The sequence below is a fragment of the Neolamprologus multifasciatus genome, chromosome 5 (assembly GCF_963576455.1).
Source record: "Neolamprologus multifasciatus chromosome 5, fNeoMul1.2, whole genome shotgun sequence".
In the NCBI taxonomy this organism is placed as follows: domain Eukaryota; kingdom Metazoa; phylum Chordata; class Actinopteri; order Cichliformes; family Cichlidae; genus Neolamprologus; species Neolamprologus multifasciatus.
The window spans coordinates 8610757-8624651 of NC_140443.1; the positions used below are offsets into that span (position 1 = coordinate 8610757).

General features: G+C 38.8%; 1 protein-coding gene across 1 annotated transcript; it reads right to left on the reverse strand.

The window, feature by feature from the left end:
• Positions 1-8867, reverse strand: spdef (SAM pointed domain containing ets transcription factor). Its single transcript, XM_085159724.1, has 6 exons — positions 8395-8867; positions 2821-3273; positions 1925-2122; positions 1686-1733; positions 1280-1414; positions 1-467 (listed from the first exon to the last, which is right to left on the reverse strand). The coding sequence occupies exons 2-6, from the start codon at positions 3263-3265 to the stop codon at positions 289-291; spliced, it is 1005 nt and encodes a 334-aa protein (XP_085015850.1). The 5' UTR covers positions 3266-3273; positions 8395-8867; the 3' UTR covers positions 1-288.
• Positions 8868-13895: the final 5028 nt, after the last annotated feature.

Sequence of the window (13895 nt, forward strand, 5' to 3'; positions counted from 1 at the left end):
TTTTTTTTATTCTGTTATCTTTTTAATTTTGCAGCAGGAAAAAGCCTCAACAGCTACACTGTTTTTGTCTCTTCTTGTCTGGCTTTGCACAGATAAGACTGCAGCAGCTGCCAGCTGTTACTTCAGTGTTGGCAGTCAGGTGTGTACCATCGGGGTAATTCAGTGCACATGTTCCATGTCACCTTTTCATCTCAGGAATTAGGTGCATGGTGACACAATTTGTCTTTGTAATTTTCCGAGTTCCCATCTCATCGTCCTCTGCCTTCTCCTCCCACTTTGCTTGCAGTCTCATACTGGGTGAACAAACTGGTAGACCAGTCTCTGAGACACGTCGGGCTTGCGGATGATGCCTTTCTTGTAGTACTGACGTATGGAACGGCTCAGCTTGTCGTAGTTCATTGCAGGTCGATTCTTTCGTTGTCCCCACAGTCTCGCCACGTGAGCAGAGTCTTCGATTTTGAAAATACCTGGTGGGAATCAAAAGCCGTTATTACCACACAACACAACACGTGCAAAACAGTGGATGATTACACTTTATGTGCACACATAAAAAGTCCGCCACTTGGACTCATATTTCATTTGGCATGCTTTTTGCCTTTCGGGCATCAACAAACCAAATAAGCGAAACCCTGACATACATCCGGCATTCATTCCATTGCGGTTTCACTTTAAATACGCTTTAATGATGTATTCTTATTGTGTGTGGCTGATTTTTATTGTGTAGTGTTTGTACCAATTTGTACCATTGCACTACAGGTTGTGAAAAAAAGGAGGGAGGCCTGCACACTCTTAGGTTCTGATTTAAATCTGCCTTAAAATAAGAACAGTGAATGAAATAACTATATTTGTTCTACTAATTTTCACACACATAGCCCCCTTATGTAGTGTTGTCCTACAATTATTACTTTTAAATTGTAATAATGCAAATTTATTGAAAAATTTTACTCTCATTCAAAATATTTCCTGTTTGTTTTTTGATTTTTTTAAATTAATGTGTCAAGATTTTGGAGCATCAAAGCAGTATGATGAGCCTACAAAACAGTAGATGAACTAATAAGAGATAAAAGCAGTTGTGACAAAAATTGAAATGTAAATTTTTTTTTAGAACATTTTGTTTTAAGCTGAAGAATAAAAGAAGAAAGCACTTAAATTGTAATAGCACAATGTCATACACATTTTTCTGCTTTTATTTAAAAACACAAGGTAAATTAAGTTTTATTCATTTGTTTAAGGACTAAATAGAGCAAATAAAGAAGAAATGAAATGAAAATGAAAGTACCCTTTTCTTTATTGAGCCAGCGAATGCAACGTCCATAGTTGTGGGGTTTGAGCAGGAGCTCTCTGAGAAACTGCCACAGATGAATTGGTTGACCTGAGCAAGATGAATCTGCCTCAGACCATAGCTCCACGCTGCCTGCACAGCAAAACAAAACCATTCAGTCCTCAGGGTTCTTGTGCATTGTTTCAATGAAAAAGCTCTGTACCGTGAGGGACCAAAAGATCAAGGAGCCCTTTAATCAGGACACTGAAAATACACAATGCAAAAGCCTGATTTTTCACTGAAATTCTGCAGCATATAGTTATTAGCGTCTATGTAAAATACAGTGTTAAAATTATACTGTGCGTTGGATTTTTTTGTGTGAATGCAACTTGCATGACAGCTTATGCAAACATAAGAATCTTACCTGTAGTTTTAGTCTCTCCAATGGAAAACCGCTCTTTCATCCATGCAGCTGGAAAGTAAACAGATGCAGAAAAGTTAAAGAAAAGGCGAGAACTTCAAATAATCCCACCCAAACACACATGAACGCAATAATAAAATTTGCACCCGCTCAAAAGTTCACAGCAGCCAAATATCCGATAATAAAATCATCACGGGGGGTGCAGCAGGTTGCACATGTTGAACGTGTTAAATAAATATTACCTGACTTCCATATGTCCAGGTGTGCGTGCAGCGTGTCTCCACACTGCGGGGAACGCTGGCGAAACTCCTCCTCGCTCATGGCGCACAGATCCTTTCCCGTCAGCTCCTGGAAGGCCTTTCCTGCATGGGGCAATCTGTAGAGATGTTCAGTCCAGAGCAGCCACTTCTGGACATTCCCAGTGTTCCACTCTATCGGATCTGCAGGCGGAAATAGATATGAAATCAGTGAGAAAACTTCCAGCTGCCAATGCAATAAATGACCTTATCTCGGACCATTTCTTTAGTGACACTAATGTCATATGGATCAAGATAAGTCATTTATATATCAATATTGTTTTCACCTTTACCCTGTCTGTATTTTGTTTGCCTTTGACTCATAATAAATCTGCTGAAACCACAAGATAATCAAGCTTTTATGCCACAACAGTTTTAATCCGTAGAACAGACGATTGGGGATTGCATAGGTTTATAACAGCTAGAAGCCATACAATACATGAAAAACGCTTCCTCTGTTTGCTTTATGAGCAGGAGAGGCCTCGCCCTTAAGACTGTGTACACGTCTACTGGCAGGCAAGAACCATCACTATTACAATCCAGGAGTACCTTTGCAAAGGTCAGGATTAAACAGATCCTGGAGCAGGCAAACACAGCTTTGCGTCAGTAAGGATATGATTTAGGAGTTCTGTCATCCTGTGTCCACACAAATATGTGTTGATTTTGCGAGTAAGATCCAGTAGCTTAAGTATCTGAATGAATACTTCTATATTTGCAAATACAGAGAAACACTTCAGCATTTTGGGGGAGATGAAATATGTTTTGTTTAAGGTCAGCTTCTTTGTCAGTTATACACTGTAATACACTCGCCACAGCTGCAGGTGTGCTGGAAAGCAGCCTACCTGGGGTGATGTTGAGCAGTTTGCAGGCTGTTTCAATGTCCTTCAGTACTTCTCCCACAACCATGCTCTGCACCTGCTCCAGGGATCGCTCCTCCTCCTGCCCCTCCAGGCCAGGAGAGATCCCCTGTTCCTGGCTATCAATGACCGGGCACTGCTCCGGTTCCTCCCGGGGTTCTACGCGGTTCATGGGTAAAGCCAGTGCTGAAGAGGCCTCTGAAACTTTCACCAGCCAAGTAGCATCTTCTGTGAGGAGCATGTCGAAGCAGGAGAGGTAGACGCCTGGCATGCCCCGCTCCAGGGCTTCCACGTTTGGTTTGGTTTCCCCCATCTCCCAGGGGTCTTCGCAGCCTCTGCTTTGCTCCAAGATGGAGAGGGAGTCCTCTGTCATCCCAATCCGAGACCCATACGATGTGGTTTCTGGTACTCTGCCCACTGGGTTTGACATAACTGGTCCTGAGAGAGAGAGAGAAAAAGAAACACAAAAAGCCACATTAAACTTCTATGCTGTGAACTGCAAATGAAGTGAGACGTGATTTAAAAGTTTGTAACTATTCGGCGTAGCATAAAATCTGAAAGATCTCTCTGTCACACAAGCCCATGGTAACAGGTGTGCATGCCACTTAAATCTGCAGCAGACATTAGTTCATTTTAAGTAATTTAATCAAACAAATATGCAAAAAAAAAATCATGATTTAAGTCATGGTTACCTTTTCAAACAGGTCCTCTCCTTTGTTTCTCAAGATACTAAAATGACAGCTGCTTTAGTTTTGCAATGATCTCCATCAGAGTTGTGCATGAATGTGCAGAGAACTGAGGTTAGACTGTGCTGGTGTAGGCTCTATAAGAAGCTCTATAAGTCTAATGGAGATACTGACCCTCAAAACAGTTAAAACACACACAGCGCTGACAGGCGTGGGGCAAAATGGAATCTGACTGAGTCTCTTATTTGAGGGTCACTGGCCCAGAATGATTCGTTTCATGGGGGTAGGTGACTTGTATTGAGACCCAAAACAGCTCTGCTGTCTGCCCGGGCTTTCAAGGTGCCGTCTCTGCAGCCCTCTGTCTCCACTGTCAGCTGGAGATTTTAATCAAATCGAAGTTAGATAATGTGGAGAGAAGAGCGTGCATAAAATCTGCCCAGCCAAAATGTCTGTTTTATGAAGAGCAGGCTTTATGAAAACAGCCCTTTAATAGGAGGTGGCCTTTAAAAGTGTACACTTATGAAGGTTTGTAAGCTGTAGCACAAGTGTAATCTTGATTATGACACCCATAATGCTTACCTGCCACAGCTGGTAAATGGGAGGACACAGCAGCAGGTTATCAGCAGCTGTGGCTGATGCCACAGTAAAGGAAGTAAACTCCCACAGAGTACATGTTCAGGGAGAGTCACCATGTAAATTGTCAAAGTGCAAACAATTAAAGTCTCGTAAAATTTGCAAAAGTGATATATAGCATCCACCGAGTCAAAACCAACAATAAGGGTAACTTTGAAATGAGAGCTCTCGAAAGAAAAAGAATCCATTTAGTTTGCAAAACCTTTAACAAACGTGAATTTCTCAGCCGTGCTGCACTGACCGTGATCTTATCTGTTTTGTTGCTTATGCTGTTTGTACCTTTGATTTTTTTCCTACTCTTGTTCTTGTTAAAATGCTTTTACTTGTCATTACCAGTTCTCTTATTTTAAATACATTTTTGTCGTTCCGTGTAAGGTTTTCCCAGTTTAACCTGTCGTCATTTTATCACCACACACACACACAATACGAGCTCAGAAATGATTCTAGCTTTCCATTATCAAAATAAACCAACTCAGTGGAGAATTATTGTCTGTTATGTGGGATTTCAGATTACACACTCCCTGAAGCTGCTGTCTGAACTGGTCTCCTATTAAGGTCAGGCGCATCAGCCTGCAATAGGAAAACGTGGATTGCGTGGCAATATTCATCTAAAAAGAAATGTAAAATCTGAACAAGCTAAAACTGTATTTCCACTGTTGCCAAACACAACTAAATGAAAATTCAACTGCAAAAAGAAAAAAAAAATCCCCTTCTAGCTCTTGGACCTCAGCATGCCATTGATAAATAGCCTCCACAGTCTTCCTTTTATCTCTAAACTTCTCGTAAATATCACCCACCCTGCCTTTTACTCCATCAGTCTGTCAGATTAAAAGCCACTGGTATCCAAGCCTGCTGCTGTGTGTCAACTCTGCTCTGTAACAGCTTGCGCTAAGCCCATTAGCAAAGCAAATTTAGCCATATTACCTTCTTCCAAAAGGAAGCTGGGACACCAGAGAAAGACACAAACACCCACCCCTGCAGAGAGGGATTAAGGCCCTGACTGATCTCTAAATGAGTTTGGTCAAGACACTGATATTCATTTCAGGAGCATTAGAGCTTGCTCCATTTACTCAGCAAAGTCAGCCTTGGAATCAGAAGGAATGGGACTCCATCTATGCTGGCGCCCTCCCTGGGAACCATATTTTTTCCACCTGCTTGGTCTTATTTAACATAAATACAGTGATTATGTGAGGTGAAGTTTGTATCACTGCCTTAAGTTTTGTATGGTTATAGCTGCACAAAGAGATTTTTTTTTCATCTAAATTGCCCTTTGCCCAACCTGTGGGTCATATTTTTATGTGGAAAAATTCTTTTCCTAAAATGAAAGTGGTGAAATTTCCAAACCAGTGGAGCCAATCTAGCTAAATATTAACCTGCGAGCCAATTCAGCATTGTTGAACAGTTTTGTGAAAGAAGACAGGTAAGTGTTATAGTTAACGAGTAGTGATTAAAACAACTCTAAATGTCTGGTCTTGTTTAACTTGGATGAATCCACTCAAGCACCAAAAAAGAGAAAAGGTCAGCGATTAGATCTGATGCCATCTATCAAGGCATGATCAAAACACACTGAGTGTTATGCTGGTAGTGTTTCAGTCTGGTATTAAAGAAGCGTATACAGCCAAGAGTGACTGTTTGCCATGTGACACCCCCCGCCCCTTTTTTTCCCCCTGTTATTGTTCCTCATGGGAAATTTGGTCCTGCTCATGAAGTCATTGTTCAGAGAAAAACGGAAGGAATTTCATCTTCTTCCTACTTAATATGACTGTTGCTCTGAAAGAAACGCCTGCTGGTTGGAAGAGGAGATTTAGATCTGCAGATTGCTCCCTTAGGGAATTTTTTATTGCAGCAGTGACATGTGCAGGTGCTCTGTTCACGTTATAAATTAGCTTCAGTTTATGTGCTTATTTTATGCAATAAAGGTTTATTTCATGTGCTTGTACTTACATTGCCTTATAATACTGATCCCATTAAACTCTGTTTTTAACAAATTTTTCCAACCACCCACACTGCTAGGGGGTGTATGGTGATTCATATCTGCTGTTAGTCAGGTGTGCAGGCATTAAGCCAATATCCAAGGAAAATGGCTTTGATGTTGGTCTAAATTAATCTTGACAAAGAGTCTACTTAGAGCTAATTATGCTGGTAATAAACCTCATTTAATTGGGGTTGGACCTAAAGATTGGAAAACTTGAAAATGGGATAAAAAAAAATAAACCTGTCACTGTTCTAGACAGATATAGGGGCTGCCGTTACGTGGCCTCAGGGGTTTCTTGAGCGCTGGGTTTAAATTGTAAATCATCACAAGATTAAAGAAAAAGAAAAAAAAACCCAAACAAGCAAAAAAACAACAACAGTTTTTTAAATGTTAAACACAAGGATGACCCTTTTCATCAGCTGCCTTACAAAGTGTGATGATATATGTTATTTGAGACACAATTCACAACCCATAACTTTATCAGATCATAGCACACGCTGGCAAACAGGCACTCTGGTTAACCTTTAAATGCTAGAAATAAAAATTAAAAGCAAAACAAACAAACAAAGAAAAAAATACAGAAACTATTGGACAATTTCGCACTTGACCCAACATAACTGAAATCCTGCAAGTCTGAGGGAAATGGGCTGTGAAGCCACTGAAGAGAAAAATATGTAAGAAGGAACAAGGAACAAATCCTGTATGTCTAACAGGGCATATGTAGAGGATTTGGTTGAACCATCAACTTGTTTTTCTAGATGCAACTAGTTCATATTTGCATATGACCAGTTCATGGGAACATAAATCTTTTACTTTTTGTTTATTTAATGTAATTTTTTAACTTGTGTGGGTTTGAAACTTATTGCAAATCTGAAAATGTGTCAGCAAACTGTCAGCGTGCTTCTTTAGAAGAGAATCCCGGATAATTTTCAGTCTCCCGAGCGATCAGAGGCAGCAGATTGTTCATGAGAAGTCAGGTCTCTCTCTCTCTCCCCCCCTCCCACCCTCCCCCCCCCCCAATGGAAGTGAAAAAGGAGCTAGGGTTTGTTCACTCTTTACACAATCATCACTGTTACCTTTCACGTGTACTGATTGCAAAGCTATGAAATTGTGTGCCATTATTTCTGTGTTTATATGATATGATATCTGTTTCAAAGCTTTAAAAACACTTTTGACTTCAGACCTGGTCCGACAACCAGGAAAGAACTACTATTTGATTGTGTAAAAACCTGCCCCAGTATTTCACACCAAACCTCCTGAATCGAGTAACCAAGTATTGCATGAAATTATCAGGAGATGTGGTTTATATATTTTGATAAAGTGAGAATAGCCAATTTTTTGGGGGGGGAATAGAAAGGTCTTTTCTGTTTTTCTTACCCCACTGTTTGTACAATGTTATGCCTTACATGTGATTATGTGTGCTATCTTGTTATCTGTGCCATGAATTAAAAAGATTTTAATTAAACTGTGGCTTTAAACACAGACAAAAATAATTTCATACATTTCTATACTAACAAGGTCACAAGGCCTCTGAGAAATAATCGATTAGCTTGACATGAAAAGGAATATAAATGCACTTGCACCCTCGGAAGAAACAGAGCAGACAATCCGCTTCTGTTATTCCTCTTTGGAATTTCTCTTCTTTCTGTCTCAGGTAGTTGCAGTCGTATTTGATTTCCACCTTTGATTAAAACCACAGTGAAATTCCCCGTCTCATCCCACAGTGACAGCAGAACGAAATCTGTTGAGTTTTTTGTGTTTGTTTCAAAGTCAGTCTATTGCTGTGGTTTATGGCATCTAACTGACAACAGCATTTTATCTGACCACATTTTGCATATTTCCTTTCTGAATGGAAACTTTCAGATTTGCATGAGATTTATGAAAGAAGAAGAACAGGTCTCAGTCTCTTTTTTTCCTTTTATATTTGACTGGGTATTTATTTATTTGCTTAATCTGACTTGCAGTTGGTTCAGGAAGGTTTGAATGTTTCTTTTTAATATTTTTACTCTTAACTTTCATATTATGAACAGGGAATGTATTTAATCATTAAACTTTTCCCTTTAATAACTGTTGCTTTTTAACAGAGTCAAAATCTCTGGATTTCACTAATTAGGTTACACGACCTGTTCAAGACTACTAAGAAAACTATAGACACACACACATATATATCTCAGATATACAGCTTATGTCCTATAAATAATGGGCCTATAATAAGATTGTGCTACAGAAACATCCAAGACCCTGTTTAAGAGAGCAACGTCTTACCCCAGCAATGATGCTCTGATGTTCTTGAGTCAATGACTTGGCTGGATGCTGGCAGATGCAGTGCTGTTTCCAGCCAGTGGCCGGTTGCTGCCTGAAGGTGAGGCGCAACAGGCAGCGGGCAACCTTCAGTTGGCTTCTTGCTGATGACTGTCACTGAGCCCCAAACCCAGGTCTCCTCAAATCTTCTCAGGCTTTTTTGTTTGTTTGTTTGTTTGGTTGGTTGGTTTTTGGTTTTGGCAGAATTATACTTAACCTGAAAGTCACAGCCTAAAACACAACTGCACAGTTAGTTCAAAAAGCACCTGCTACGGGCGTGTTCAAAGTGAAGCCAAGAGGACTAGTGGCTGGGTGAGTGAGTGCAAAGGAATTCCACCTCCATTGACTGCAATTTATATTTATAAGGCAGCCATGTTTACTTATGCAGACAACTCTCTCTCTCTCTCTCTCTCTCTCTCTCTCTCTCTCTCTCTCTGTGTGTGTGTGTGTGTGTCTTTGCCGATTAGCTCAGACCTCCTCAAACACTGCAAGCCAACCTTAGTCTTTAGGTGAGAGAGAATTCAAAGTGATCAGATTAAATAAATAAATAAAAATTGCTCTTTAAGTAAGTGATTATGTAGCCAAATACAAAATTGTAGTTAGGAATACTTTTCTTATCACGTTTCCATGTGTTGCTGGTTTTTGTTTGTACTCCAACTTTTTACTTCAGTACCGTTTGAAGACTTTAATTACAAACTTACCATTTTTATGCCGTTTATGTTAAAAATAGGAAACATATTATTATTGATGTCTGAGCTGTGAGTAGTAACTTCTCACATAGTGACAGTCATTGGCTTCTGTTTCCCATGACTTCAGTGAGCACTTTCCTGAATGCAAGCTCAAGGGGTGACTGAAAACAACATGCTGTTCATTTTGTACATTGTAGTCCTGATTGTCATCACAAGGAAGTTAGAGCTGGAGGTAAGTGATAAGTCGCCAACATAAGTGCACCATGCATGCCAGATTCACGCCTCACTTGTGTCATCTAGTTTTAAACAGCAATGACAATGAGAGGAAAAATACTGGGCTCTAGGTTTCAAAACCAGACTTTGCAGAACATGGTAGCTATGCCGATCTTTGGTATAAAGTATATTAGCAAACACCTGTCCCCAGTATGGATGATAATAAACAGCTGCTTCTTCTCAAAACTCTAATAATGCCATACTTAATGACTCATTGTTTTCTACAGCACTGCTGTTATTGGTTATGCTGTAAGAACATTTTTAATCTAATATGTTAGTCACCACAAATTAAGTGAGATTTTAAATGTGTGTCACTTTAATGTAAACCACTAATCTGAGTATTTCCATCACTGTCTACTCAAGAACATAATAATAATGTTTGTATATACCATTAAAGTCACAGTTTGGTGTTAACATGTTAGCGCTCCGGTGTGCTCACATACAAAGCTGGTGTAATATTTCATTTTGCTTCTAAAATGATTTCCGTGTAAGAAACCCAAGAGAAACCATAGACTCTTTTCTGTGTTAAGAATATTTGCACAGGCATCCACTGAAGTAATATGATGCTTCAGCAGAATGAAATTTAATATTACCTACAGTTAGTGTTTGCTTGTGTTTCTCCACTGAGATGCAAAAAGGGAGATATTGAATAGTAAAATAATTCTGGCTTACGCATTTGCCTAACTCAGACTGCTCTTCACTACATGTCTGGTTCTTCCATTTGAATAACTATTTGCAAAAAATTACTGATGCTTTCCTCCCAAAACCTACTTTCTTTGAGACGGGGTCTTCTTGTGGTTTGTTTAAAAGGAATTAATACATAAAGTGGTTTTAGCTGTCATATGGGAGGGTTGCGCCTAAAAAATACGAACCTGTTGAGAATTAGCTAAATAACCTCTCAAAAGCAGATTTACTTTGTATTATTATTACTGCCCTCATAAGCAGCAATTTAAAGATTCTGCACATTAACACCATTGTTGCGTGGACATGACATCACTCTTACTCACTCTTACAAGTCATTCTTCTTCTTTAATGCCATGTTGTACTTTATAATCCAGTTAAACTTTGTTTTTCTTAACAATTTACTTATTATTCCTTTGTGATAATGTGCTTAGTTTCAACAGTGGTTTCTCAGCTAAGATATCATGAAACCCAAATAATTCATAACACCTGTGTGGGTGTGCCGGGCTTTCACAATATAACCGACAGAGCTGGAGGTCATTTTTTAACTGCTGAATACTGTTTATCATTATCATCACGTTTTTTCCCCTTATTATTATATTATTAAATGGCAATCAAAAAAGTACAGTCACGTGAAAAAGAAGATACACCTGTTTTAATTCTTACATTAGGTAAAACCTTTGAGGAACTACGACATATGACATACTAAACTGTCTTATTTAACAAAGACTAAGCTAAAATACAAAAGCAGTTAGTAAAAGCCTCAGTAAAGCCTTACTGCTTCCATTAGAATTAAGAGGGTAAGTAGCAGCCAGTTGCTGATATTCACATTGACATGATTAACTGACGATCAGCAAGTGTGAGCACCTCCATAAAAGCAGAAATGTTGGCAGTTTGCTGGTCTGGGACATTCACATGTCTGTTAACACAGTGCTGAGGGAGAAAGGTTTTAGCAGTGAGCTTAAACAAACATCTGTTACTTCCCATCAATCCAAGAAGGGTTATAAGGTAATTTCCAAACAATTTGACCTCCGTCATTCTGCACTGAGAGAGATTATTTGCAAGTGGAAAAGAATCAAATCACATGACTCTCTTCCCAGGTTTGGACGTAAAAGCAAACTTAACCCAAGATCAGATCATGCAACAATCAGAGAAACTGCAAAAAGCCCAGGAGCTATATCTCAGAATCTGCAGGACTCACTTGCTACATGTTAAAGACAGTACAATCAGAAAAAGACTGTCAGAAGAAAGCGTTTTCTCTCTACAAAGAACATGACAGCACAGCTTTGGTTTGCATAGTTGCATCATAATAAACTACAAGGTTTTTGTAAAATGTCCTTTGGGTAGAAATAACCAAAATGAAAATGAAAATGCACCACAAAGAGCTCATACCAAGTAGGGATGGCAATTGATAAGAATTTAGCAATTTCAATTCTATTAGATATCACTTATCGATTCTCATTGGGTTTGCATTGGCTGCACTTTGAAAGCCACCACCATCGCTAAGGAGCATATCAGACATCACATTCATGCAAATTAACTGCATGTACAAAGTAATGCATTGCACATACTACACAGAACAGTTTTCTTAAAAGTACTGGAGTAATTAATTACTCCCAGGAGAAAGTAACTACTCTTTACATTAATTGACAATGTATTGTCTCATTAGTACCATTAAACAATATAAACATATAAGCTACAATCCCACTGGTCAACACAAATTCCTATCCTAATGAGGTACACATACGATCTTTCTCTTAGTATTTAGGTATGAAGCCGACAGCACAAAGCAAAGATGGAAACTCACCACAGTGATTCTGCTTTAGAAACATGAACAGGTAGAAAAAGCGGCTGCGGCCTGACTGCTTATCAATTTGTTACCTGTTGAGGTTCAGGGTCTGGCTGCTGGGCAGGGGTCGGCATTCACTCAGGTTTGGCATTACTTGGCTTCTTGGATGGCTTAACATTAGCATGGTGTCTGTGCAGGTGCTTGCAAAGAGCTGAAGTTGTGTTAGCAACATAAAGTGATTGTTTCTGTCCTGGATGCAGTTTGCACTTAACCACCCCACGCTCTTCATTTTGTGCAATAAAAATAAAAGTAATAAAAGTGTCCATATCCACTCTGCAGACTGCCATGGGAACTGAAATCAGCTGTGCGCAGGTGCGAGTGGAACCGATAAGCGGGATCAATGACAGACTAACAAATCCAAGTAATTGAACTACTGCTGGTCCAGAGTAGTGCAGGCCTTAAAATTCACTAAGTAGCTACATAGTGCACTGCTGGATGGAGCAATCATATTTTTGTATTTTATGACAGTCCCAGGTGTAAATTATGATCCAGGGAACTCCATAAACACTATATTTAAGTTCAAACCAAGATCTTTTTTTTTCATGAACACAAATAAGTGCATTAAATTATCCATTTCACAATTTGAAGTGACACTGCATTGCATTTACTACATACTGCTGAATAGCAACATCAACAACTTCTCTGAACAAATAAATAACCTGGTGAAGTTAGTCCACTTTTGTTTCCTACTGCACAGACAAGATAAAAAAATAAAAAATAAATAAAATGTTTTCATATGGATGACTGCATGGACTTTGTTTTTATAGTTCAGAGGTGAAACGATCCCCCAAATAATTCCTATTTTTATTACTTGACAGCTATGTGTTAAATGTTAACATTGCACAGGTTTTATTAAGCTTTTACATAATACTTTGCACTAATATGAGTATTTTATGATTTCTTATGCAGATCCTGGCTTGAAAATAATATTAGCACACTTGTTGTACCTTGACCCGAAAAAGGCTCCCAAAATATTGTCAGAGAAATATGAAATATAGACATTTCACCGCAAAACCAGAAAAGGTTTTGCAGCAACATAGACAACAAAGTGATATTATGAACATCAATAACAATTGCAGAAAACAAACATAATTTCCCAAACTGTACTTACCTGAAGCACCATATCTCTGCTTTTAAACATTTAATTTATTTAGAATCTGCGAATCTCAACCAAAATTCAGAAAACTCTTTGTGTAATTGTGTTTGCTTTAACTGCAAAGTGACTGTAATTAAAAATAAAACCTCTTTCTGCTGGAGGAGTGCTTTGTGTAATTTTAGCCTGTTTGAACAATGTGGATCTGTCAAAACCATAGAAACAGGTGTTTGTGAAAGGGCATTCAATGAAAGCTTGTTATTAGCAGAACAGTGGTAACCCACAACAATAAAAGTACTACTTTATATCTAATCTTTCCCAACTAATCTTGCTTTTAATTTATCGTCGCTAAATGGCCCGTCCTCTGATAGCACCCAGGAAATTCTAAAGATTCCTGTTCTTTTTCAATCCCCGAACACATTTTCTATTCTTTGATTTAGAATGCAAGAGCTCTGAGTTTGATATGGTGAGCCAAACAGTTTGAATGGATTGATTGTGAGATATGGAGAGGGTGTGCACAAACTGCGTCAAGGCTTCTCAGCAACCAAGTGTTTGTAGACACACCAAATCAAACTGTGAGAGATGACAGCCACCATTCATAAGACAGCTCACTTTGAAACTAAATAAGAACGTGTGCATTTGTGCATGGGCATAAATGTGCAAACGTGCATTTAATTACCTAGTATACGAGTGCAAACCTGTGTATGCACACGATAATACAAAGCTGCATTTTACTAATTAAAAACTGGCTTATAGTTGAAGTTAAATTTGTAACATTATTCTAAAAGATAACATTTAAAAAAAATTCTTTCATTAAATGGAAATGATTGGAGATTTGCAGGAAGAAAAATATTTGTTTGCTTTTGGCTTTGCCCACATC

What these genes read in the sequence shown, in the direction of transcription:
- spdef (XM_085159724.1), bottom strand. Translation starts at nt 3,265, where the DNA reads ATGTCAAACCCAGTGGGCAGAGTACCAGAAACCACATCGTATGGGTCT. An exon ending in ACTGCTCAACATCACCCCAG is followed by an intron (nt 2,123 to 2,820) that starts GTAGGCTGCTTT and finishes TTCCGCCTGCAG; the next exon opens with ATCCGATAGAGTGGAACACT. An exon ending in CCTGGACATATGGAAGTCAG is followed by an intron (nt 1,734 to 1,924) that starts GTAATATTTATT and finishes TTTACTTTCCAG; the next exon opens with CTGCATGGATGAAAGAGCGG.